Source organism: Myxocyprinus asiaticus, chromosome 43 (assembly GCF_019703515.2).
Source record: "Myxocyprinus asiaticus isolate MX2 ecotype Aquarium Trade chromosome 43, UBuf_Myxa_2, whole genome shotgun sequence".
Lineage (NCBI taxonomy): Eukaryota > Metazoa > Chordata > Actinopteri > Cypriniformes > Catostomidae > Myxocyprinus > Myxocyprinus asiaticus.
Genome location: NC_059386.1, coordinates 28,032,446 through 28,057,928, shown reverse-complemented (window position 1 = coordinate 28,057,928; position 25,483 = coordinate 28,032,446). Strand labels below are relative to the sequence as shown.

Here is a 25,483-nt window from a genome sequence, read left to right as displayed (position 1 = left end):
AACGAACCGTCCTTTCGAATCGATTCCCTCAAATGAATCTGATTCCCAGCTCTTCTGACGGGTTGCGCATGCGCACACGAGCTCGTGCGTCAGTTTGCGCGAGCGTTTCTTGATCACAACAGAGACGCTCCGCGGCTAAATCCCCTCTTTCGCCGGGAGAATAACAGCGCCGTTTGCCATATCTTTGGAGGAGCAGTTATTTGGGGCGCTTAATGTTTCATGTCCTCGCATCATGGGCTCGATTAGCGATTCCTTGTTTTTATTGTTCTGTCTCTTACCGTGCCGGATTTTCGCGCAGTACCGGAGATAGAGGCCTCCGCGCGCCTGCTCGATTAACGGAGAGCCCGCGCGGAGCGACGAGACCCACGGCGGGAATTCTGAGGCGATTGTTTTAGAGGACAGAGACTCTGCTATTCTGACAGGAGTAGAAAACCTTCCGGTAATCAGTGTTTAACGGCTGAGAGAGTCGAAACCGAATCACCGTGGCCACCGGTGTTGATGTGGGGTAAAATGGAGACCCCGACGATCATGTACGATCTGGACACCTCCGGTGGGCTTATGGAGGTAAGACATATACATACACACACCCATTTATATCTCTCTTCACGGGCCTCTAGCGCTCGGTTTACCGGTTAACAGTTTCCATGTAGCCGTTAGCTTGCTCTGACTCGCTAATGTCATCAGTAGCCTCCCCTCACATTACGGTTTTCATATAACAGTGAAGCTAAACCGGAATTTCCGTTGTAACGTACGGCGCGCGCCTAGGGCCCAACAATGGCTCGAGCACACCAGCTGATGTGATGATGCCAGACGCGAGCAGATGTTTCAGTAATGAGCCTCTGAATCTCTCCCGCTTCCCTTCTGCAGCAAATCCAGACTCTACTGGCGCCGCCCAAATCCGAGGATGGAGAGAAGAGGAGCAGAAAACCGGACAGGAGCACCAGGAGAGCCAGTAGGGCCACCAACCACGACACCTGTGACAGCTGCCGGGAAGGAGGGGACCTGCTGTGTTGTGACCACTGCCCCGCCGCATTCCATCTGCAGTGCTGGTGTGTTTGTGTGTGATGCTACATTAGTTTATGGGAGATGATGGACCAGTCTGTGTTGAGATGTTGTTCATCCATTAGTACAGCCTCATGCTTATCCCTTGGCAACAGGGGTTTGCCAGCTTTCATGTTTACTGTCTGTTAAACTGTGGACCTTATTCGCATTAGCGCCATCTTTCATTTTTGACGGGAATGACAATGAGGTTGTGAGGCATCGACTGACAGTCTTTCCAGTGGGTTGTACTGTTGTTTAAAGTGTTTTGGTCATTCTGCTGACGAAACATTGAATAAAACATCCTTCCAAGAAATTTCAGTTGACAAAACTCCAGAAACCATGATTTTAGGAGCTTTATATAAGGGATGTGCAAAACTACCAATTTTCATAATCGACTAGTCGGTTGCTTGTTTGAACAATTAGTCGACTAGTCGGTGTTAAAGATAATAATGATTACGTGACCCCAATCATACGCATTTCAGAGGGGTATACAGATGCTAAGCGTTGCATTTCAACATGGTAACTAACGGCTATGCAACAAATAAATAGGCTAAATTACTAAAACATCTAATTGCACAAAAGTATCACAATAAAATATAATGAAGGCATCAATACAGAGTGGTACAAAACCACTTATGCGCACAAGGACGCAGAATGATGCGCTTCAATGTAAACAGAGATCTTGGGAGTCTCAAGACGATCATCGCTTTGCCCTCAAAAGTGCAAAATTGAAAGATAACGCAGATACACATGTAGTTTATGACATCAAGTAGTTTAAACATTTTACTGCAACTATTTATTGAAGCAGTTTCAGACAGATTCAGCAAAAGACTTAAATCTCTCCAAAAACCTCACATATACAGGAATATTACTCACAGCAGAGGATTTAAAGGAATATTCTGGATTCAATACAAGTTTAGCTCAATCGACAGCATTTGTGTTGATTACCAAAAAAATCTGTTTAAACTCGTCGCTCCTTTTCCTTAAAAAAAAAATCAAATTAGCAGAAATTGAGGTTACAATGAGGCACTTACAATGGAAGTGAATGGGACCAATTTTTGGAGGGTTTAAAGGCAGGAATGTGAAGCTTATAGTTTTATAAAAGCAATTACATTCATTCTCCTGTTAAAACTTGTGCATTATTTGAGCTGTAAAGTTGTTTAAACTAATTTTTACAGTCATTGTAGGGTTTGTTGACATTACACTGTCATGGCAAGTTGTAAAACATTGGATATAACTTTACACAGATAATGTTAGTAAGTGATTTTATCACACTAAAATCATGCATATTATTTATGTCTTGTGACTATACTTTTGAAATTGTATTTTAACATTCAAAAATTGGCCCCATTTGCTTCTATTGTAAGTGCTGTACTGTATCCCAGATTTTTGCTTTTTTTAAAGAAAAAAGGGCAAGTCAAAATTAATTTGTGTGGTAATCAATATTATGCCACAAATGCTGTCGATTGAGCTTAACTTGTAATGAACCCAGAATATTCCTTTAATGTCCAACAGTGATCGTTTTGTAATGTGTTGTTGATGCAGCACTTTTATGGCTTTATCAGCAGCGCCGGTGCATAAATGGACTAAACGTAAAGCATTAAAGAGACAAAATTTCTTGCAGAGGGTTTTACTGTGCTGACTATTATTCACTTTTAAGCACAGCTTGCTATAATCACGCAAAACGCTCTTTAAGTTGCGTCTCAATTAATATGAGAATTGCGTCTCCCATTAAAAACGCCACCACTAAAATATTAATGTTAGTAGTCTACCCCACTAATCGACTTGTCAGTTGTTGGACGACTAGTCAATTAGTCGACCACCGTGACACTTCCCTACTTTATACAGTGCATGCCATTGAATTGACTAAGTCTATCCTTCACAGCCTTGTTTTTTTTCACGTCATAATCAAATATGGCGCTACTGTGAATAAGGTCTTTTGTGTTAGACATGCTATGGAAACATTGTACTAGTAATGTTATGTTTGTTTTAAATGCCAAATGGTAGAATTTCTCTGACTTGTGTCAAAGGTCGTGTTGGAATCTTGTCGTTTGACCAGCAGATTTGGACGATGTTTCCTCTTTCATCTCCAGATGGAATTGAACATAAGTGGCTCATGGATGGCTGCTGCAGTTGTACATTTAAGCCTGATGGAAGAAGCCAAATTTTTTTCTCCTGGACGAACTAAAGCACCCTAGGCAAACAAAGCTGACGTTTATACTATGCACAACGTTGTTTGAAAATTAGTTAGTTGAGGGTGACATCACGGAAAGCTGTCTAGAGAGATGGGCTTCAGAGTTATCCATTTTAACGACAGTAACCTAGGTAACAGCTCCTCAGCTGGCATGCGCGATTGTAAGTAAAAATCATCACATTGAAACCACATCCATGACTAATTTTAACCAATCAGTTCTCCTAGGTCAAGAATTTCAGAGATAAGCACGAACAGGAGAAATATCACCAAACAAACACATTGGCAGAACAAAAAACGTCACTGCTTTTTGTCATCATTTGTAGGTGAACTAATAAGTATAAACTAGCCTTTATAAGCTGTCAGATGTTTCTTTAAGGAGCAGGGAATAGTCCTTGAACTCTATCCGGAGCCTGATAAATAATGATTAACCATGGGTTGCCAGCTGGCCGTCCAATGGCTTTGACCTAGTCTCTGTTATGGAGAAATGTGACTTAGATTATGAGAAAGTTTTTCCACAATTAACTTATAGGAACCACAGTCAGTCTGTCAGCAGAAGCTCTTAGCACAGATGTTCATAGATTCACTAAATATGGGACTGTTGGGATATGCTTTGTTTTTTTCAAAACTCATTTTGTTCTGCAGTCGGTCAGCTGTAATGAAGAGTTTGGAATAGATGTTTGAATTTCAATCTCTCAATCTAATCATATTTTCCTATTGTTTGTTCTGCTGCTCTGCTGTGTGTTTGGGAGATGAAATGATTCCATGTGTGTTTGAAGATAAATGCATGCAGCTGGTGCACTGTGGCCCAAAGGCTCTTGGAAGTCTGCCCAGGAAACTCCACACTGGCCTTCATCTCTGTAGAGTATCTCTGTAGGGTCGCACCATCCTAGGAGTCTATTGGATTGACCTGATGGGCCTCATAAGAAAACTGCATTTACAAACATGTGAAGTTGTTAAAGGGTCTTGGTCTGTGTTGCATGATATCCATTGTCCCCAGTGGGAAATTAAAAAGTTGCATTGAGTTTATTTTATGAACACTTTTCTGTTTATGATGTCGTTACTCGTTTGTTAGAGTAATAACTCTTTTTCAGCTTCATGTGGACGTTGAGCTCTTTGTATTGTGTGTGTGTGTGTGTGTGTGTGTGTGTGTGTGTACGTGTGTGTGCTGTGCATTAGAAAACAGAGATTCCTTTCTTGGAGAGCAGAGTATTGATTTACCCTTTGAAACATAGGAAGTGTGTTTCTCCGCTCCCTTTGAATTCTGAATATAGTAAGTAAATTCAGTCATATCCTTGGAAACATCTCCTGGATTTCGGCCTGGCTTTGGAACCTGCCAAACCCAATAAGCATAATGCTTATCATGTTGGATTCTCTTTGCTTAGCTTGAATTTAAACTCAGAGTGGGCTGGAGTATAAAGCTAGTTTGCCATTTAGTTCTTCTGGTGTTAGTTTATTTTAGTGTCCAATGACTGTTCTCTCCATAACTTTAAGTTTATTCTGTGTAATCTGACGCCAGTAGTTACAACTGAATTTTGTTTACATTTCCTCAGTAACCCACCATTAAGTAGAGAAATGCTGCCCCCTGGTGACTGGATATGTCATCGCTGCACCATTCGCAAGAAGGTTGGTATCCTGTCTGTGTTATAAAAAGGAACCATTTTGTTCATGATATGCAAAGCTCTTATTTGAATTGAAGTGTTTAAGTTTTGAATTTGACTCAATGTTTTTCCCCTTTAAAGAAAAGGGAACAGAAGAAGGAGCAGATTAATGGTCTTTTGGAGCAGCAGCTGGGCAAGCAAATGCCCTCGCCAGCTCCTGAGCAGGAGTGTGGGACGCTACGTCTGGACCCCACCCTGGGGTCGGGCGGCACTGGACTTCGATCCGCTGTTGCTCAAGTGCGACTCCTGGAGAGACGACCAAGCAGCAGACCTGCGACCCCCAACTCCAACGCTTCTTCAACTGACATGGCCACAACGTCTGAGCAGAATGACATGGAGGAAGACCTTCTGGACGTGGAGGAAGAGGCACAGGGTTCTGAGCCTGAACTCTCCAATGTCACTGCGACCCTCAAGAGACCTTTTGACCTCCTAATCGCCGCTGCTATGCAGAGGAACCCCACACAGTTCCAACTTCCAAATGACCTCACCTGCACAACCGCACTTCCAGGTACACTACAGGCCAATTTCACATGAGTAATTACCTGCAATTCAGCTCACTGTGCAGAGTAAATGTGTAAAGGGCTGATCACAAGCTGCTTCTGTTCTCTTCCCCTTAGGCACCAGCAAAAGGAGACGAAAAGACGAGTTAACTGGCAAGAATGTGAAACACCCACAGCATGAGCTGGACAATTATGGAATGGTTCCATTACCGGTGAAAGTGTGCAGCACATGCAACAGGTACAAGCCTTAGTGTTTTTCACAATGCTTAAATTCATTATTTTTATTACACTCCACTTTTCTGCATTTAAGTCAGCTCAAACATCTTAACATTCAGACTCGATTAAAAATGTTGTCAATATTTTCAGACTTAAGCCCAGAGTATACTTCAGTTTTGACTCAGAACGCCTAGTGTCGGTGTACAGTCAAACGCTAGCCTTTCAAATTATATTTCATTTGACTGTGTGCACATATAGCTACGACTGCTATGAAGGAGAGTTAGACCCATAAAGATGATTTCATATTCTTTCAGACTTTGAGGTATCTCCTGAACCCCTCATACACGTGCTCTTGATGTGCACATTCACTGTTGTTGTTTCTACCATCATCTCCTGATTTTTAGTGGCGATTACATCTTTTAGCGCTTCTTCGTGACAGCGACGGCTCAATTGTGAGTGTTCCCACCTTGTGGACCCACGGATTAGTGCAAATAATTCCAGGTGCATGCACATACTGTGCGTTCAGAGTATGCGCGGTTAGAAAAATTAGGCTGCACACTTTTAGTGCTCGTGCACTCTGCAGATGACTAAATTTGCATCCTGTACACGGATGCCTATCGTTGCATCTGACTGAAGTATACTTTGGGTTTTAGGTGAGGTATGTAAACATCATAGGCCTGATATTTAAGAAATGTAACATCCAAAGTTTTAAATTCTGTTGACTTACCCTTATAGAATGTTAGCCATTCATAATCTTACTGAGAGCAATGATGTCAGTCATATTTGCATTCTTAATTGTGATAAGTCTTTTTTCACTGCTTTGCAAGTGCTGGTTTTTCATTCATCTGGTCTTGCCACTTTGTACATAGAGGTTTAGGCAACCCAAATGAATGTTGGACATTTTTATTTTATTTTTCTCACAGGAGCTGCCGATTGGTTCCACTGATCCAGTGTGATTATTGCCCCCTCTTGTTTCACATGGACTGTTTGGACCCGCCTCTCACTGCCTTCCCTACAGGCAGGTGGATGTGTCCCAACCACATCCAGCACCTGGTAGTAAGCAAGCCTGCCTACGTAAAACAAACTCAAGACATGTATAGCCTTATAATTGTAGCATTTCCAAATCTGAAATGTATATAATGGTATAGAACAGAATAAACTCTCTCCTTATGTCTGCTTTCCTTCCTCACAGCTAAACCAGAAAAGCTTGACCCTTAGCAACCGTTGCCAGCTGTTTGACCGGTTTCAGGACCGCATATCCCAGCATGCAGTAAAGGTCGACTTCCTGCAGCGAATACATCCGCCGCACCCCCCGATTCGGCAGTCAACTCACACACAAAGGAGAAAGACACTGAAGGTGATCCATCTGCTTAAAAAAACACACTGCATGGCACAAGTCTGTCTGCTTTTTTCTGTATGACTTATTCAAGATACCCTTTGGTTTTTGCAGGTTCCTGATGCTATAAAGTCACAGTACCAAAACCCACCTATCCTAATGCCCACAGCTGGAATCCGTGAAGGGGAATTGATCTGTACTGGTGTTCCAGAAGCTTGTGTTCCACAGTACTTGGCCAGTGAAGATGAACAACGACAGGTTCGGCTGAGCTGTCTATGTTTTATCATGCTTTAATTATGAGCATTTTAATCATAGGCTGTCACCATTCATTTTCGTTGTATGGAGAAAAATGAAGTGAAAGTGAATGGTGTCTAAAGCTAAAATTCTGCCTAACATCTCCATTTGTGTTTTATGTAAGAAAGACAGTCATACAGGTTTGAAATAACCTGAGGGTTAGTAACAGTGGTGGGAATCTTCAGGCAGCTCACTATTCGATCAGATTCAGGGAGTCACGATCCAATTCCAAAACAATTCCTGATACATCTACATGTTCTTCTTATTGATTATTCTGCTGTGCAAAGGCAAAACACTGTAACTGCACATTTTGACCCAAATAATTTTTTTTAGACTGATTTGTCTTGTGTCAGACAGGTCTATCTCAACTATGCCCAGATTTTAAGAAAAATTCTCTAACTACAATATGCACCAAATTTTGTTGGTGTAGTTACAGTCTTTGTATAGCAGGATTGTCATCATACAAATGAAAAACTTTTGTTTTATTTACAAAGTGGCCCTTTACAGTTAGTAAGAACCAGCAGTGAACAAAACATGGAATATCCATAAAATTCATGTCATCAGATGTGCACGCTGTGTGCCGACAAGCAAGAGACTTCCAATGAGCAACAACCAATGAAATATAGAGAGAGCATAAGAGAAGAGAAAGGCATTAGTAAGCAGGAGACTGAAAAAAGAAATTAAAACATCACCCACTTCTCCCGAACCACTGTTTAATTATTATTTCCAGCTGTTTGTTCATGTTCTGTGCAAATCAGTGCAATACCAGGTGTGAGCTTGTCTTTCATGTTGTTTGTTGACTTATCACAAATAAACTCTCTAGTTATGTGTGCGAGTTTGTAAATACATTTCGGGATCGTGGTTTCAGTCAGGGACAAATGGTCGCTTGGTTTATACACCCAGTCTGCAAACAGTCGTGGGTAGTGTGCACTTGGCTTTAATATATGCACGTCTAACCATTTGTTTTTAGCAACTCTGGCGTGCACATAAGCCACTGTGCTGCCACAGTTTACATTGAACTCAGAATCGATTCTGAATTTTTGAGAATCTATTCAAAGTCATTGGAGAAAATACATGATGCATTGGTGAATAATTTTTTTCCCCACCCCTAGTTAGTAAATGAACGAATTTTCATTTTTGGGTGAATTATCCCTTTAATCGCTTTTTCCCCTCACTGTTTTTGTTTATGCTCCAATTTAGTGGCTCAAAGATGTCATCTCGCTGCAGTGCAGCATCATGAAGCATTTATGGAGCAGGCAAACATCATCTACATGGGAATCAGAACAAACAGAAAAGACCGATATGAAACTCAGCAGAGACTTCTGCCAGAGTGCCGTCTCGCATGGCTCCCAGTACATTGTACACAAAGTGGTCTGTAGCTCATGTACTGATGGGCTGTGTCAGAACTGCAGGACCACAAATGGCCCAGTAGACCGGTTGGTTCAGCCCAATGGGATGCAAGGTGCTGTTAGAACCCAAGGGAAGACCACAGACATTGAAAAACCACATACAACCACCCCTACTCCACCAAATCACGCCAGCTCTGGTGTTGTTATCAAGACTGAGGATTCCAGCTTAAAGTCCTGTAGGGGCACAGAGGTTGCTCCTCCTGCATGTGTCAAATCTGAGCCCAAAACTCCACCATTAGACCACAAGAAATCCCTACCAATCTCAGAGGCTTCAGCAAATGGAAAACTCTCGGCTTCTCCTGCAAGTACAGGAGCACAGGTTGTTAAGCAACCAAAAATCACCACAGACATAGCATCAAGCTGCCAGAGATCTTCTTCTACTTTGTTTGGTAAGTTCACGCCTATGTACAGTAGGTTTTAGGTGATTAATTAGTACCCAATTTAAAGAGAAATACTGAATGGCTGCTGTCTTTTCTCAGGTGGAAAGGTGAGTGTTGACTCCATCACAGCAGGTGGTAGGAACGTGTTCTCATCAACAGAACTCCCTGATGTGTCAGAGCTGTCAGGCCGAATAAAAGACATTATGCAGGGCAGTGGAGGTATGTTACTGTTCAGGTTATATGTTTGTTAAACGGGTCATGAAGTGCTATTTGATTTTATTATCTTCCCTGTGGTCCAATGATAATGCTATAAAAGTTTTTTTTTTTTTTTTTTTGCATCAAAACAGTCACAATTTAGTAATATATGATCATTTTCCACCCTGTTTGGCCCTCTGTCTAAAACGCTCAGTTTTGGCCTAAGCACCTCCTTAAAACTTCAATGTAAACACCCACTGTTATAATTAGCTAACATCATGCAGCCCCTCAAATTCAGCAAACTCAATCGGAAGAGAATGAACAAGCACCACAACAATATAAAACTAAATTTCAGGAATTACACACAATGCACATCAAACACATTTCATCCGAATATATTAAACCGTTCATCTCAAGCACAACTGTTAACACGCAGCACCATAAACTATCAAACAGTCAAGACATTTGAAATATTCATGATTGAAACGGTGTACTTGCGTTTTTGATCAGTCCAAGTGTTTTTTTTAACTGCCCCATTCTTCAATAACAGTTCCTTTGCAAAGCTTGAATCATATTATTACTTGTTCACAAACAACCCACGCTGACATGAGCTGAAAAAAACACACATCATAGTCCAAAGCACGGTGAAAAGATGCACACACATACTGTAGGCAGACTGAGGTGCACATCGCCATATATACACCAAAACGGTCAAAGACGTCCATCTAGTACAGTAGTGCAGATGTGTGAAAGAACACATCCATGATGAGTTTGTGCTCAAAATAACAAGATGCAGCAGCTGAAATTAAAGAATTGCTTGTAACTTGACACGTGTCTTTTAAAAGTGGCAAGATACATGGCAACAGTCAAAGAGTCTGTGTAGTTCATGTTCATGTTTATGTACAAAATAATTCAAAATAGTCCAGATGTGTCCCTCTGTGGTGTTCTAGATTAGTTAGCCACACAAGGCCTCTGCTCTCTTGACTTGAACTACGCGCCAGTGAGCGGAGCTAAGGGGGCGATGACGCATGTTGTGGGATGTGTAAATACAAATGAGCAATGTTTTGTGATGTCACGAACAGACAGATTTCAAAATGAGATGTTTCAGCAGGGTGGCAACTATAAATATTATTTTTAGACTGGGGAGGAAGTTTTGAGTTCTGAAATTTACAGAATGTTTTTATAGTACAGTTACCTCTTATATGTCTAAATATCAAGGAAAATTTGATTCTCCATTTCATGACCCCATTTTTAAAAAAAAAAGCCTCCTGGCTGCAGCCTTTTGGAATCGTTTTGTAACTTTTGCAGAAGTTGAACTCAGCTCGCTGGATGAGAGGTTTATCAAACTCTTGGCCTGGCAGAGGATTCAACAGCTCTTTGAATCAAAAACCTCTCCTGTTCAAAGTAGCCCACTCCTCTTGGTGTCACTCGCTCACAAGAAACACAGTGAAGGTAAGAAGTGCCTCTGATCTTGCAGCCTACTATTCTAGCCATTAAACATGCGTGTATATTGCTTTCACTCTGCATATTTACTCATATTTACTTATGATTTCTCTGTTCACAGCCCAAAATAGGGAGGTGCAGGCAAAAGCTTCATTCTGTCCGGTCTCGGGAAAGGGATCAGCTGTCAGCATGTGCTACCGGAGTCTGTACATTGGGACGGGTGAGTATCATCCTGTGACAGAAATCAGATTTTCCAAAGACTTCATCCTGCAGTGTTCAATAGAACTGGCTTTTCTCTCTGCAGGTGCTGATATGGATGTGTGCCTTACAAAATACGGTCATTGTAACTATGTTTCAGGGAAACATGCCTGTATATTTTATGATGAGGTATGTGATTTTAAACATTATCACAGTTATGAGACAGAGGGTTGTCATCGCCTTGGAGTGAATGAATGTGTTTTGTAAGTTGCTTTGGATAAAAGTGTCTGCTAAATGAATAAATGTCGATGTTTTACCCTTCCAGATCACAAAGCAGTATGAATTGCTGAACTATAGCGAGCATGGGACAATAGTGGACAATGTGCTATATTCCTGTGACTTCTCTGAGAAGATGAGCCAGACCCCGTCTAGCAGCCTTCTTGCCAAAGTTCAAAATATTATCCGTAAGTTTTTGTTTTTCAAATTGGAAGTCATTGCACAATAAGCAGCAGTATTGGTTATGTGCTGTTTCTGTATGTTAGAACACCCAGATGACCTACTACATTTGCAAAATGTGCAATATACAGAGCTTACCGCATGGAATATTATATCTAACAATGCAATGTTCTTAACTTTACCTTCCATTACCAGTATGATAAATGAACCGGAATTAATATCCACCTTGATTTTTAACATCATTATCTTTCATGCACTTTTTTAAATAACTTTGATCACATTTCTAAGAGTTTTAAGAAATTTTTACTAATTACAAAACAATTAATTTCTAATGCGAATAGCGCAATTAATCAGCAATGCTGTGAGATCATGTGGCACAACTTAGAATACTACAGTTTTAAATGTTTGTTGTTGCATAGTGAATAGTTTGCAGTAAAGCTTAAAGTATACTTCGATCAAATGCGAACGCTAGGCGTATAGGATGCATGCGGTCCAGTTTTTCTAACCACGCATACTCTGAGAGGCATTATGCGCATGTGTCTGGAATTATTTGCACTAATTCATGGGTCCACAAGGTGGCAAAGCTCACATTGAAGCCTTTGCTGTCAAGAAGTAGCGCTAGAATATCGCTTTGTAATCGCCAGTAAACAACAGGAGATGAATGTGGAAACAACAACAGTGGATTTGCACGTCAGGAGCACGTATGTAAGGAGGTTAGGAGTTACCTGCATTTGTATAACTCGAGTCTGAAGGATTATAAAGACATCTTTATGGGTCTATACTCCTGAAGATAAATAGTTCAGTCTTTGATGGCAGTCATAGTGTGCACGATATTCTAATGCTTCTTCATGACAGCAACAGCTCAATTGAGAGTGTTGCCACCTTGTGGACCCACTAATTATTGCAAATAATTCCAGGCACATGCGCATACTGTGTGCTCAGAGTTATGCATGGTTAGAAAAATCAGGCTGCATGCATTCAGTGCTCAAGCATTCTGCTGATGACTAAATTTGCGTCACGCGTCCTGTACGCAGATGCCTATCTTTCGCATCTGACCGAAGTATACTTTGGGCTCAGGCAGTGTGCTAGTATTCCATTCCGAACATAGCCAGTAATGCAAGTGTGTTTCCAGGCCGCTGCAAGAAAAAGGAGCAGGAGGACTCTGTGGCTACTGTATCAGAGGGTGGAGTTATGAGTTGCCAATCTCAGGATGCTTCCATCACTCCGTGTAATTGTAAGAGCAGCGGCTCAAGTCTGATCGGAGGTAGTGGTGCTGGATGGGAAGGCACAGCGCTCCTTCATCACGGGAGCCACATAAAACTGGGCTGCTTGCAGTTTATCTTTAGCATCACAGAGTTTGCCAGCAAAACGCCTAAAGAGATCACAACCTGTAGCCTCACTCCTACTTCTGGCAAACAGGGGGAGCAGTTGAGCAAGGCCACATCGCTGCCGCTCCAACACAACCTTGTAACTTAACCTCTACAGCACCTACCTGCCTCTACGTTGAGCTGTACAGAGTTTAAACGGTTTCCTACTTATTTAATTCTTTATACACTTGCATGAGGTGATGTTTTTTTTTATTGTTTTTTCTTTCGGAGACTCTTTTGGCAGGTTGCACATAGATTTTTGTGTTCTTTTCTCAATGCAAAAGATGAGCTCTTTGAACTTGCATTTTTAAAGGGAAACTTTGATCATCCTCAATGCTTGGAGAATGAATGAGCAGTTTACACGTGTAAAGAAATCAAAACATGTTCTATTTTGTGCCAGTAACAATAGTTTTTATATAAACATGCCTTTTGTTTTTCATGAAACGGAAGCTTTTATTTATGTACTGTATCTGGTGTATAGTCAGACCTGGCGTTCCTTTAACCCAACACATTCGAAGAAACTCATGTAAATATTTGTATGTATTCTTGTGAATAGCCAGATTTCCACACACTCATGACTTAAGTGCACATAAGTGCTCCGATTTGTATTATTTCTGTAGTGTGCCATTTAATGTTCAGTCCTTTTACGTGTCTGTTTCATGTGCTATGTAATTACAATTTTCACCAGGTTCTTGTGTCAAACTATGTAAATACAAACCAGATTTTAAATAACACACTTTAGAAATCTACTGGCCCGCATTTATGTTATTTAAACTGATTAATAAGCTACTTAGATTATTAAGAGATCGAGGTAAGAGTTCATTGTATTTCATAAAATGTAAGCAAAGCAACAGTGCAGATTTCCTGCAGTCAGGTTCATTATCAGCAATGATCATGTAGTTGTGTAATCTCAATGCAGTGTTCCAGAGGGCGGGTTTGGTTCCAGCATATCTCTTCCTGTTTCAATCCAGAGAAAAGTGCTCTTTCATATGCACAAATAATACTCTTACCGTTTGAATACAATGTTTACTATTTTACTTATCTGCGGAGGACTCGTCGGATTGTACCTGCTGCTATGCGTGACTGTTTTGAAACCGTCTAAATGTCAAAGCACAGCAAAACTGCACGGGAAGACGGTGATCGTGACTGGTAAGTGTTCAGTTTTCGTGAATTAATATTTGTCCTCATCAAACAATCTTTTGTCCTCGTTTTTAAGATTAATCGTTTTTAAACAGATTTTGCTGCTCGTAAAAGAAAACAACACGCAGCAGGCGCGTTTCACAATGCTCAACTCTGATGCGCACATGCATTCGTCGGCTGAACAAATATAATAGACATTTATTTTCAGGAGCAAACACGGGTATCGGAAGAGCCACAGCGCTGGATCTGGCGGGTAGAGGTGCTCGAGTGATTTTGGCTTGCAGGGATGAGAATAGAGCTCAGGCTGCTGTCACACACATACAGAAGGTGAGACGGGTTCATTCATCAGCGGTCAATGTTGCTAATAGTGGTCGTCCTCCAGGGGGCGCTGAACGGCCAGAAACCAAACACTCAAAGGTATAGTTCACCCAAAAATGAAAATTATCTCATCATTTACTCGCCCTAATGCCATCCCAGATGTGTATGACTTTTTTTTCTTATGCTGAACACAAACGAAGATTTTTAGAAGAATATTTCAGCTCTGTAGGTCCAGTCAATGCAGATGAATGGGGTCCAAAATTTTGAAGCTCCAAAAAGCACACAAAGGCAGCATTAAAGTAATACATAAATCAAAACATATAATAATTCATAGTATAACACGGTATAATGGTGCGTTCAAGTAATTTCGGAATGATCATATTTACGAGTTGTAATTACGAGTGGGAAACTCTGGATTTTCTTCAAGCCCTGACTGAGTTGGGGGGTCAATGAAATAGTCATGGTGGAAGCAAATTGTTATGTTTAATAATTCAGTTTTACTTGAGGATTTTGAATGTGCAGTTTAGTTTGTATGCAATTTTTTTTTTTTTTGTACTGTTAATGACAAATAATGAAAAAATATGCCAGAAAATAAGTCTTATTTAGCTGGTTAATGCAGCGACAAGTGTTTGCAACAAAACTACATTTCCCATCATACGAGGCTGCACAAGAATGATACAATGATAGATAAAGCATTACACACCTAATGCGTGGCTTTGCTCATCATTTTGTTGCATTGGTGCTGTAAAAGCTTCCTGCCTTCGCCAGTACATAAAAAGAGAGAAAGAAATATGAAAATGCAAAATGGGTTTGTTCTTTCAGACTAAAATCACTTGAATGCTAGGCATGTTACAATAGACACATTTCACGATACAGATCATAGGTGTATTACGGACCGGGCCAGTGCCAAGGGACCCTTGACTACCAGGGGCCTGGGAGGCCCTGGGCTGTAAGGTCTGGCAGCCCATCAACCTTGGAAACAAATGTGTATATACGCTTGAATATGTGGCCCCCACAGCTGTCAGCTTATACCTATGAGGGCCCCCAGCCCACTTATAGGACACTTTTGCCTTCCTGTTTCTAATTAAAAACATTTTGAATTTGAACTAGTTACTTTAAAAATTTGACATTTGAATTTTCTGACTATTATTTCATACTTTAGGTTTTATAGGGTTAAGCTTTATGCTTTGTATGAAAAGTGCTGTTGAACAAAAACATTTATTATAATATTCATTGCTATAACTGCATTTCTCCACAATATTAAAAAAAATAACTGGACTTAAGGTGGTTGGGGAAAAGAAGATATTGATATTTTATTTTGTGTGGTACAAAAGTACTGACCTAGAAACGTAAAGTTTGTCGAGACAAACTATAATGTTGGTTTGACAAAACATTGTCTGATAGTTTAAAGTAGTTTTAAATGCTTGAAGTTAGAAATTTGTACAGGTCTTACAGTAAGAGAAAGAGAAAGAAAGTAATCATTAGTTTCCATCATCTTTCCTGTCGACGTGCCCCTTCCAACATCCCATCTCGGCAACTCGTGTATCATCTAGAATTCAGAGTTTCGCACTTGTAATTGCGACTTCGCTTGATCGTTCATGTGCTCAGAACTCGTAATTACGATATTTCCGACTCCACTTGAAGGGCACATTATTTTTCCGTTTCATCAGGCACATACACTCACATGCTTGCGGTAACTGTAGTCCTTTTTTAGCAACTTGTTAGCAACATACATTTTTTAAAAACACGGCAGCTTCGGAATTCATGTTTGAGGTATGACTGTGGTCCGTGTACCTTCGGATGATTCGTTTTCTAATTTTTGTCTCCAAAAACGGAAGAACAAATTTATTTGTTTTTCCTCTAGAAAGAAATGGGCAAGATTGAGAAAACACTTACGGCCCAAATGCACGCTTTTACAGCTCATGCACCCTAATGGACTTGCTGACTAGTGCCCCATCGGTCTGCACTCGCTTATGTCACCAAAGTCCTGACTCCGAGGAGCACCGCGAGGGCTTAGGGTGCCATTTGGGACAGGGCCCTGGTCAGTGTAATGCTTCACAGTTCGGTTTTCAGACCATACTGATCCAAATGCAAAAACAGAGAAAAATGGTTTGAAACTTTAATTATATATTAATATATACTTCATGAACGGATATTCAATTTTTTCTCTCCTTTCATTCAGTTTTATTTTTTCTAAATTGTGAATTCAGAAATAATTTTTTGAATAAATGACTTGTGTTTTGCATTTAGCCTGTATCAAAGGTTATTGTATTCCGTTGTACAGTTGCTTTATGAGAGATAGCATTGCAATAAACAGGCAGCAGATTAGAATCTATCTGCAAAATGTAAAAAAAAAAAAAATCAGCAAACTTTAACTCTGGTGAACTCTTGTTCTAATAGAAGGGGTTGAGGAAGAACAGATGACTGTTAGGAGTGTCAGGTCCTCCCACATGTGCAAATCAAATATTTATGTTTATATGTATAACTCGGTTTATATGCATGAATGAAAAATTTGATTTCTTTTTAAATTGGAAAAACAAACAAATAAAACCTAAATTGTTGTAATATGTTCAGGAGAGATAACAGAAATGAGATAAATGAATGGTTTGTTGGTTTTGAGGACAAAAATGAGAAAACGAATTATCCGGAGGTACACAGACTGACTGTGTGTAATTTATGCTGTAGAACATAACGTTTAAGTATCTTCAACTAAAGTTTACCACAGACCTTTTTTAAAAACCCCATTATAAAACCTCATAGGAAATTCTAGAGGGAACCCATGGTGAATTAGCCTACAAATTGACTTCATTGCTGAACAGCTCAATTCTTTTTTTTTTTCTTTTATATATATATAGAGAGAGAGAGCTTGCAGAACTAACAATTAATTGTCATCAATTATTGCTGTATGCTGTTTGACAGACTTTCAATAAAACCTTATGTAACTTTGATCAAATCAAATGGACTTTTATGGGCACACAGGAAACAGGAAATAAAGATGTGTTGTATATGCACTTGGATCTGGCCAGCCTGCTGTCTGTGAGGACTTTCGTTGAGAACTTTCTCAAGAGAGAATCTAGATTAGATATTCTTATCAACAATGCAGGTACCTGTGATATATTTTCTTTGTACATGATAACGTAAATAGTAACTGTAACTATAAAATCTGTTTTGAAAGTCAGTTTTGAAAGCTTTGTATTTTTTGTTTCTCTGTTTTTAGGACTTGTATTGGGGGGCAAGACTAAGGATGGTTTTGGAAAGATCTTTGGTGTCAATCATCTTGGTCACTTCTTGCTTACTGTTCTGCTGTTGGAACGGTTAAAAGAGTGCGGTCCCAGCAGAGTTGTGACTGTCTCTTCAATGGCCCATTTGTGGGGGAAAATTGACTTCAACTGCATTAACACTCATAAAGATTTGGGTTTTGGAAATTCCACAATGAATTTGCTTAAGTTGTACGCCGACAGCAAACTCTGCAATATCCTCTTCACCTACGAGCTGGCCAAGAGACTGAAAGACACAAATGTTACCTGCTACAGTCTTCATCCAGGTCAGTCTGTGCTTTTTAGTCACTAAACAGCAATATTTGGTCATGTATAGTAGGTTTCATACAAGTTCTCCTAACACTGGTTACTTTACAGGGGCCATCAAAACAGAGATCGGTCGTCACAGCAGCATATGGTGGCAGCTGTTCATGATACCAATTTTTCTGCTGTTCTTTAAGGATGTGGATGCTGGAGCTCAGACTTCTCTTTACTGTGCACTTCAAGAAGGTCTTGAGCCCCTGAGCGGAAGTTACTTCTCCAGCTGTGCAGTGCAGAAGGTTCCTGCTAAAGCCAGAGATGATGCAGCAGCTAGAAAGCTTTGGGAAGTCAGCGAGAGGCTCTGTGGTTTAGCATGAGCTCATTATGCACTAGATACTTTCCTCCTGTATCGATTTGTATGCACTGTATACGATCAGTGGTATACTGTAATTAAATAATTAATTACATTAATTAAATTACTTTTTGATTGAAAAAAGTAAAGGGATTACTCTTAATTTTTCAGTAATTTAATTACAGTTACTTCGGATGTAATTGCGTTAAATTTTGTATAGACTATACAACAATTTTATATAAAACAATAATGAATTTAAAATCTAAATTTAACATCTAATGTTAAAATATATGTTTTCTAATTCAACGCTGCCCCCTTAAATTATTTGGCCAGTTCATTAATAATTTATTTGATTTTATATGATTTATTTGAAAGAATTAAAAGAACAGTTTCATGTCTATCCTTGTATCTTTCATCTGGTCGAGGTTGATAAGGGTTTTAGAACGTAATTAGTAATAAGTAATGCAATTACTTTTCAGACAGAGTATTTTGTACAGTAATCTAATTACACTGTAGATGTAATTACTAGTTAGTAATAAAAGTAGCTTTTTTAGAGTAACATACCCAACACTGTATGCAATATATATAAACAGCTTAATTTCCTGTGATCATTTTCAATAAAACCACTGAGTTATTTTGATCGCAAAGTTGACTGTTTGATAAACCTCTGTGTGTGCGTGTGTGTGTTATAAGAATCATGTGTGACATTGTCGACTGATGTGCTCAGTACTACTCTAACCGCACAAGTAAAAATGAACCAAAAAGTATTATGGTAATACCATGTTTTATAGATACAGTACCTTGGTTAAACCAGAGACCATTTTATCCCAAGATGGAGCACTTGGATTCAAATGAATGGGAGAAATTGGAACACTCAGTATGGCGGATGTAGAAAAGGAAGTTCTGCCTTACAAACATCGCTTGTCAGTCAACTTGAAAACATGCATGCGCATTAGCTGGACCAGCCTGAAATGTTTTTTTTTTTTTGTTTGTTTTTTAGCATGATCTAAAGAAGCACAGTTTATGATACCATTGTTGTCAAGATTTAACTGCTGATTTGAAATATGTTCTTCGATCGTAATCTTGACCAACCATTTTGGAGATTTCAGTCTTTCCTCTTTCAAAAAGATAGGAGCTGTACTGTTTTACCACTTCTATTTCTAGAAAATAGTGCCCGGGAGCATTTCAAAGATGTCCGCAGAGTGGACAGACTTGCCTTGAAAGAGCCTTTGGTTAAACTCATGGTGTTTTGGACATATACCATGATATTCTTTGAAGTAGCATTTAAATTCTCATGCTACAATGGAAATGGTAATAATAATTCCGTACCATGGTATTGCCATTTGATACCATCACTGGGCCAAGGTACAACCACAGTACTTTTTTTTTGTAAGGGTGACAGCAAAAAATGCTATTCAGCTCAAAAGTGTGTAGAATTTGATAATGATAAATATTCTTTAATTGAACAGATTGTGACCTAAACATGTGACTAAACATATTTTAAAGTTATTTGCTGCAACACCTGTATATATGAAACCATGTCACCTCATGTAGTTTGTGTGATCAGGTTCCCACAGTAACTTTAAAAATGGTTGCTTTGTCATACCAGGGTAAAGACGTAACACTCTAGGTGTGCCTGGGGATGCCAAAGTCTTTAATGTGTTGAATGTGTCACCTCTCCCATTTAGAGTATGAGATCATTGTTGTAAAAGAACGGCATGCACTGTCACATGCATATTGCCATGTCAAAACTACATCAAGGAATTCTAGCAATACTTTTGAACTGAATTACTGAATTTCTCCATGAAAAATTTTAAACTTATATTAGTTTGGCATTTAGTATCTCTATGAAATAGCATATGCACACTCACTAAGAAATTGAAGATTTAACTGGTCTGTACCAGCCACTGGTGGTTCCCATTCATTGTAGTAAGCTATTTAATATTTAGTCAAAGTCTGCATCATTTGGAGGTTTTCTATCACATGGTGACAAGTAAATAATAGCATTCCATTTTCTAAATTGTAATTTTTTTTTACTCAAATTGTAGTGATTACATATTTGATGTTCATTAATTTAACCCTGTTGCCAAAGTAATTGTAAGAAAAAATAATTTCCAATGTAACTTTATATACAAACCAGCTTTTGGTTCCAAACTAAATGACTTAATTTAGCATTTAATATATATATATATAAAAAAAATGTTTTATGTAACTTAATTCAATTGTGGACATTGGTTCCACACAATGTAAATTAGTTTCTTTGATATGAAGTTTAATTGTATAATATTCTCTACTCAGATACTTTGTGTAGTGAAAACCTAAATAAACTGAGTTAACCAAACTTAAATTTTATCTGTCCAAAAAACTTTCTTGAACCTTGCAGCTTATTACTAGCTAGCAACAAACACATTAAGATATTATGTATCTTTTTGTAATATATGCTATAACAAGTAGGCCTATGTTGCTGGTGAGAGTTTACAGATCCCCATTCAGGCATTAATCTGGTGGCATTATATTATTCAGGCATTATATATTTACATATATATACACACACACATACACACTGGCAGCCAAAAGTTTGGAATAATGTACAGATTTTGCTGTTTCGGAAGGAAATTGGTACTTTAATTCACCAAAGTGGCATTCAACTGATCACAAAGTATAGTCAGGACATTACTGATGTAAAAAACAACACCATCACTATTTGAAGCAAAAAACAAAAAACAAAAAAAAAAAAAATCATTTTTGATAAAATCTAGACAGGCCCCATTTCCAGCAGCCATCACTCCAACACCTTATCCTTGAGTAATCATGCTAAATTGCTAATTTGGTACTAGAAAATCACTTGCCATTATATCAAAAGGATAAGTACATCAGAGTCTCTAGTTTGAGAAATAGACGCCTCACGTTCTCAGCTGACAGCTTCATTGAATTCTACCTGCTCAACACCAGTTTCATGTACAACAGTAAAGAGACGACTCAGGGGTGCAGGCCTTATGGGAAGAATTGCAAAGAAAAAGCCTCTTTTTCAGAAAAACAAAAAGAAAGGTTAGAGTGGGCAAAGAAACACAGACTTTGGACAACAGATAATTGGAAAAGAGTGTTATGGATCTTAACCCCATTGAGCTTTTGTGGGATCAGCTAGACTGTAATGTGCGTGCGAAGTGCCTGACAAGGCAGCCACATCTATGGCAAGTGCCGTAGTATCTGGACAAACTGACAGCTAGAATGCCACGGATCTGTAAAGCTGTCATTGCTGCACGTGGAGGAATTTTTGATGAGAACTCTTTGAAGTAGTTTAAGAAATTCAGAAAAAAAAAAATTTCAAGTTATAATAGTAATGTTTCATGTTATTAATGTCCTGACTATACACTCTGATCAGTAGAATGCCACTTTGGTGAATAAAAGTACCAATTTCTTTCCATAAGAGCAAAATCTGTGAATTATTCCAAACATTTGGCCACCTGTGTGTGTGTGTGTATATATATATATATATATATATATATATATATATGTATATACAATTTTAAATTTTAAAATTTAAAATTGTGTGTGTGTGTGTGTATATATATATATATATATACAATTTTAAATTTTAAAATGTAAAACTGTGTGTGTGTGTGTGTGTGTGTGTGATATATATATATATATATATATATATATATATATATATATATATATATATATATATATATATATACACACAATTTTAAATTTTATTCATTTAATTTCGAAGCTTATTTATTGCTAGAAAATATCAGAATCACCAATCAGCTTTAAACTGTATTTAAATTTGGTATTTAGACCTACATTTTGAAAGCAGGGCTACAGAAATGACAAACCTCAAATAATTAAAATGAAAATAAAACAGCTCATGTAGTTTGACCCTCGAGTTAGACAATCAACACTTTATGAATGTTATAAAGTGAGCTTATACTGACCTTTCGTTGAAAATATCATTCTCTTTTTTTTTTTTTTTTTTCTCGAGAGTTTCAGGCCCTGTTTTGCAGCCTATTCGTTGAAAGGGCCCTACACGAAGAGGTATTAATGTCAAGATACAAAGATAAAAACATTTTTTGTTTTTGAACCGTCCATTGTGTGCTTGAGCACGCGCAAACCGGTCCGGTGAGAGCGTATGGGGTGATGGAGAAACAGTGGACCGGTTTATCAGGCTCTGGCGGAGTACATAAGAACCGCCCGCCAAATCACGCCGTAGACCACAATCATGATCCATCTCATCATCGCAGTTGCTCTCATTGGAGCTCTTTATGTCTTTTTGGTGAACACCTTGTTTAAGGAGTCCAAATGTAAAGGAATGGCTGATATGACCGGGAAAACAGCAATTATTACAGGTGAGCTTTTGGATAAACTTATACTGTAGTCAAAACAACCTTCTATTCTTTTTAAATCGTTTAAAACTCAAAGCACCTGTGTTATGTTATCAAGACCTACGCCACGAGTGACGCGATAAATGCGGCAAACCAGAACGCACATTATAATCAACGAATCTTACAAACATGCATACATAATAAACCACTTTCCACCTGTAGATGAACACATAAACATGTTTTAGAATCATATCAGATCATATTCCTTAGACGAATCTTGAACCGAATCATATGAATCTTTTCATGGCGATTCAATTCAAATAGCTACATGTTATGAGATATTTACTCGTTATTAAAACCCATGTTTGTCTGCTCATGTACAACTAGAATGCTTTATTTTCTGGTTATGAGAGATGTTTGGTTTGATGTTTCAGGTGGGAATACAGGTATCGGGAAGGCTACAGCTATGGATTTGGCTGGTCGTGGAGTGAGAGTGATTCTGGCCTGCAGAAACAAACAGAAAGCTGAGGCAGCTATAAACGACATCAAGATGGTGATAACATTCACATATTACAACAGTATGGTTGATTTTAAAAAAGCACTGTATTTACTGGCCCAGTTCTTGCTGTTCAGGCCACAGGCAGCGATGATGTCCTGTTTATGGAGCTTGATCTCGGAAGCCTCAAATGTGTGCGAGCGTTTGCAGAGAACTTCCTCAAAAGTGAATCCAAACTGGATCTCCTTATCAATAATGCAGGTAGGCCCAACCTCTTGCAACCAACCCTCAAAATAGTTTCAAATCAATTGGTCAATTCTTGGGGATTGTTCATTGAAAAACCCATCTTGACTGACTGTTAATTTGAGTATTGGGGGCTAGGATTAGAAGGTAACCAGAGGTTGGGGTAATGCCCCAGATATTTAAAATGTGGGGCATTTTTGGTTGTTTTCTAATATTGGATGTATTTAAAAATACTAATATCTAGTTTGGGTTTAGTGTGTCTGCAGACACTGTAGTGACCTGTCTGTTATCTGTATTGGAAAATGAATACTCTCATATAGGTAAAAAATGCCCCTATTGTAATTATGGCCCTAAATTCAGTAATTACATCATGGCTTTCATGGTTAGGTCTTGTGGCAGATGGTCGAACCGAGGATGGTTTTGGAGTCGAGTTTGGCGTCAACCATCTTGGCCACTTTCTGCTCACCTGTCTTCTGCTGGACCGTCTAAAGGAGAGTCCTGCAGCTCGGGTCATCACTCTGTCCTCCATGGCCTATCGCTGGGGCAAGATTGATTTCGATTCTCTAGTCGCCACTAAAGACCTGGGATCTGGTAGATACAGCTGGCAGTTCTTCCAGGCCTATTGCAACAGCAAACTCTGCAACACCCTGTTCACTCACGAACTGGCCAAGAGACTGAAGGGCACAAATGTGACCTGCTACAGTGTGCATCCAGGTAAATCATACTTCGTCAACATGATCTCAAAATTGACCCTATATACTTTCTGAAGACATGCTCCCGGTCCTATTGTGAATGATTCATCGGTCCATGTTTTTACACATCTGAAACAACCACCTCATATATAGACTTAATGATTCCTTCAGTGTCTGATGGATGAAGTCAAGTCCTGTCCTGCATTTTCTTTTCTCTCTCTTAATGTCTATTACAGACTTAAAATTGCTAGTGAATGCCATTTCATGTTGATTTTAACTATTCTAAAATGCATTTCTGACAATAGCAATTGGAATTTGTTTTTTTTTTAAACGCCTTCATATTCTCATACCACACGCACACATGGTTGGGTATGTACAGTATGTGTTTGTTCATTCATGATCTGGCCAATCTAATCTCTTACTGTCTGGAAGGTTCAGAGCCATTTCTCATTTCCTGTTTACACCTTGCATTGTTTTAAAGGAATATTCTTGGTATAATACAAGTTGAGCTCAATCAACAGCATTTGTGGCATAATATTTATTACCACAAACATTAATTAAAAAGCTAAAATTGAGGTGACAGTGAGACACTTACAATGGAAGTGAATGGGGCCAATCTGTAAATATTGAAATACTCAACGTTTCAAAAGTATAGCCACAATACATAAAAGATATGTGTGTTAACATGATTTTAGTGTGATACAATCACTTACAAACCTTTTCTGTGTAAAGTTATAGCCAGTTTTACAATTGCGTTGCCATGACAGTGTAATGTAAACAAACCCTAAAATGACCAAAAATGACGATTTAAAGAACTTTACAGCTCAAATAATACACAAAATTTTACAGAAGAATTAATGTAAGTGCTTTTATAAAATTATAAGCTTCACATTTCTGCCTTTCAACCCTCCAAAAATTGGCCCACATTCACTTCCATAAGTGCCTCACTGTAACATCGATGTTTGCTTATTTTTAAAGAAAAGGATGGACGAGTCTAAATTTATTTTGGTAATCAACATTGTCACAAATGCTGTCGATTGAGCTTAACTTGTATTAAACCCAGAATATTCCTTTTAATACCTTTCCACATTTTTAAATATTCTCCATTTAAAGACGTTCGATAACCAATCAGTTGTTTGGTTAAAGCAAGACAAATGCGTAATATCGCATTGCCTTTTGTCTCTTTGCAGGTGTCGTGAAGACTGAACTCTCCCGCCATGTCAGTCTTTGGCAGAAGGTGTTTATCGAGCCCGTGGCTAGACTGCTGTTCCTGGACCCGAAGACCGGAGCCCAGACGACTCTTCATTGTGCAGTTCAGGAAGGAATCGAACATTTGAGTGGATGTTATTTCTCTTGCTGTGCAATGGAGGAAGTTAGTGCCAAAGCCAAGGATGACGCAGTGGCCAAAAAACTTTGGGAAGTGAGTGAACGACTAGCTGGCCTCTCATAAACCCAGAGGGACTGTTTAATGTCTGGTTGATAAGACCATCTCTGATGTCTGTGAACTTACTCCTAGAGAAAAACCATGCATGATGTGATGAAACAGATTGTGGCATTTTCTGTTAACTGGTACGCACAATTATTTACAAAGTTTAAATTTGTTTTTTTTTACTTGTTACATATTTCCATGTGTTGGTGTGAGTGTTTTTTATTGTATTAAAGTATGTAATGGAATCACTATATTCCAGGGTGTGGATTTTTTTTAACGT

The 25,483-nt window shown here is 38.9% G+C and overlaps 3 protein-coding genes across 7 annotated transcripts; all 3 read left to right on the top strand.

The window, feature by feature from the left end:
- The first annotated feature begins 98 nt into the window (after window positions 1-98).
- LOC127433541 (PHD finger protein 12-like) lies at window positions 99-12,933 on the top strand. 3 transcript variants are annotated; one of them, XM_051685553.1, is made up of 15 exons: window positions 99-564; window positions 868-1,049; window positions 4,786-4,858; window positions 4,975-5,401; window positions 5,511-5,631; window positions 6,533-6,662; window positions 6,802-6,966; window positions 7,060-7,203; window positions 8,440-9,037; window positions 9,128-9,247; window positions 10,532-10,675; window positions 10,788-10,886; window positions 10,971-11,053; window positions 11,190-11,328; window positions 12,453-12,933. In XM_051685553.1, the coding sequence occupies exons 1-15, from the start codon at window positions 499-501 to the stop codon at window positions 12,794-12,796; spliced, it is 2,835 nt and encodes a 944-aa protein (XP_051541513.1). In that variant the 5' UTR covers window positions 99-498; the 3' UTR covers window positions 12,797-12,933. The 3 variants fall into 3 exon arrangements, with proteins under 3 accessions (XP_051541513.1, XP_051541512.1, XP_051541515.1); XM_051685552.1 differs by having other exon boundaries at window positions 6,533-6,665; XM_051685555.1 differs by lacking the exon at window positions 868-1,049 and having other exon boundaries at window positions 6,533-6,665.
- A 656-nt stretch (window positions 12,934-13,589) lies between these two features.
- Window positions 13,590-18,656, top strand: dhrs13a.1 (dehydrogenase/reductase (SDR family) member 13a, tandem duplicate 1). Of its 3 annotated transcripts, none has more exons than XM_051685559.1 (5): window positions 13,590-13,836; window positions 14,036-14,244; window positions 17,125-17,248; window positions 17,363-17,689; window positions 17,864-17,995. In XM_051685559.1, the coding sequence occupies exons 1-5, from the start codon at window positions 13,710-13,712 to the stop codon at window positions 17,917-17,919; spliced, it is 843 nt and encodes a 280-aa protein (XP_051541519.1). In that variant the 5' UTR covers window positions 13,590-13,709; the 3' UTR covers window positions 17,920-17,995. The 3 variants fall into 3 exon arrangements, with proteins under 3 accessions (XP_051541519.1, XP_051541517.1, XP_051541518.1); XM_051685557.1 differs by having other exon boundaries at window positions 13,592-13,836; window positions 17,781-18,656; XM_051685558.1 differs by having other exon boundaries at window positions 13,594-13,836; window positions 14,036-14,154; window positions 17,781-18,656.
- Window positions 18,657-22,238: 3,582 nt separating this feature from the next.
- LOC127433544 (dehydrogenase/reductase SDR family member 13-like) lies at window positions 22,239-25,456 on the top strand. Its single transcript, XM_051685560.1, has 5 exons — window positions 22,239-22,367; window positions 22,778-22,896; window positions 22,977-23,100; window positions 23,470-23,796; window positions 24,965-25,456. Exons 1-5 carry the CDS (start codon window positions 22,241-22,243, stop codon window positions 25,222-25,224), a joined length of 957 nt encoding a protein of 318 aa, XP_051541520.1. The 5' UTR covers window positions 22,239-22,240; the 3' UTR covers window positions 25,225-25,456.
- Window positions 25,457-25,483: the final 27 nt, after the last annotated feature.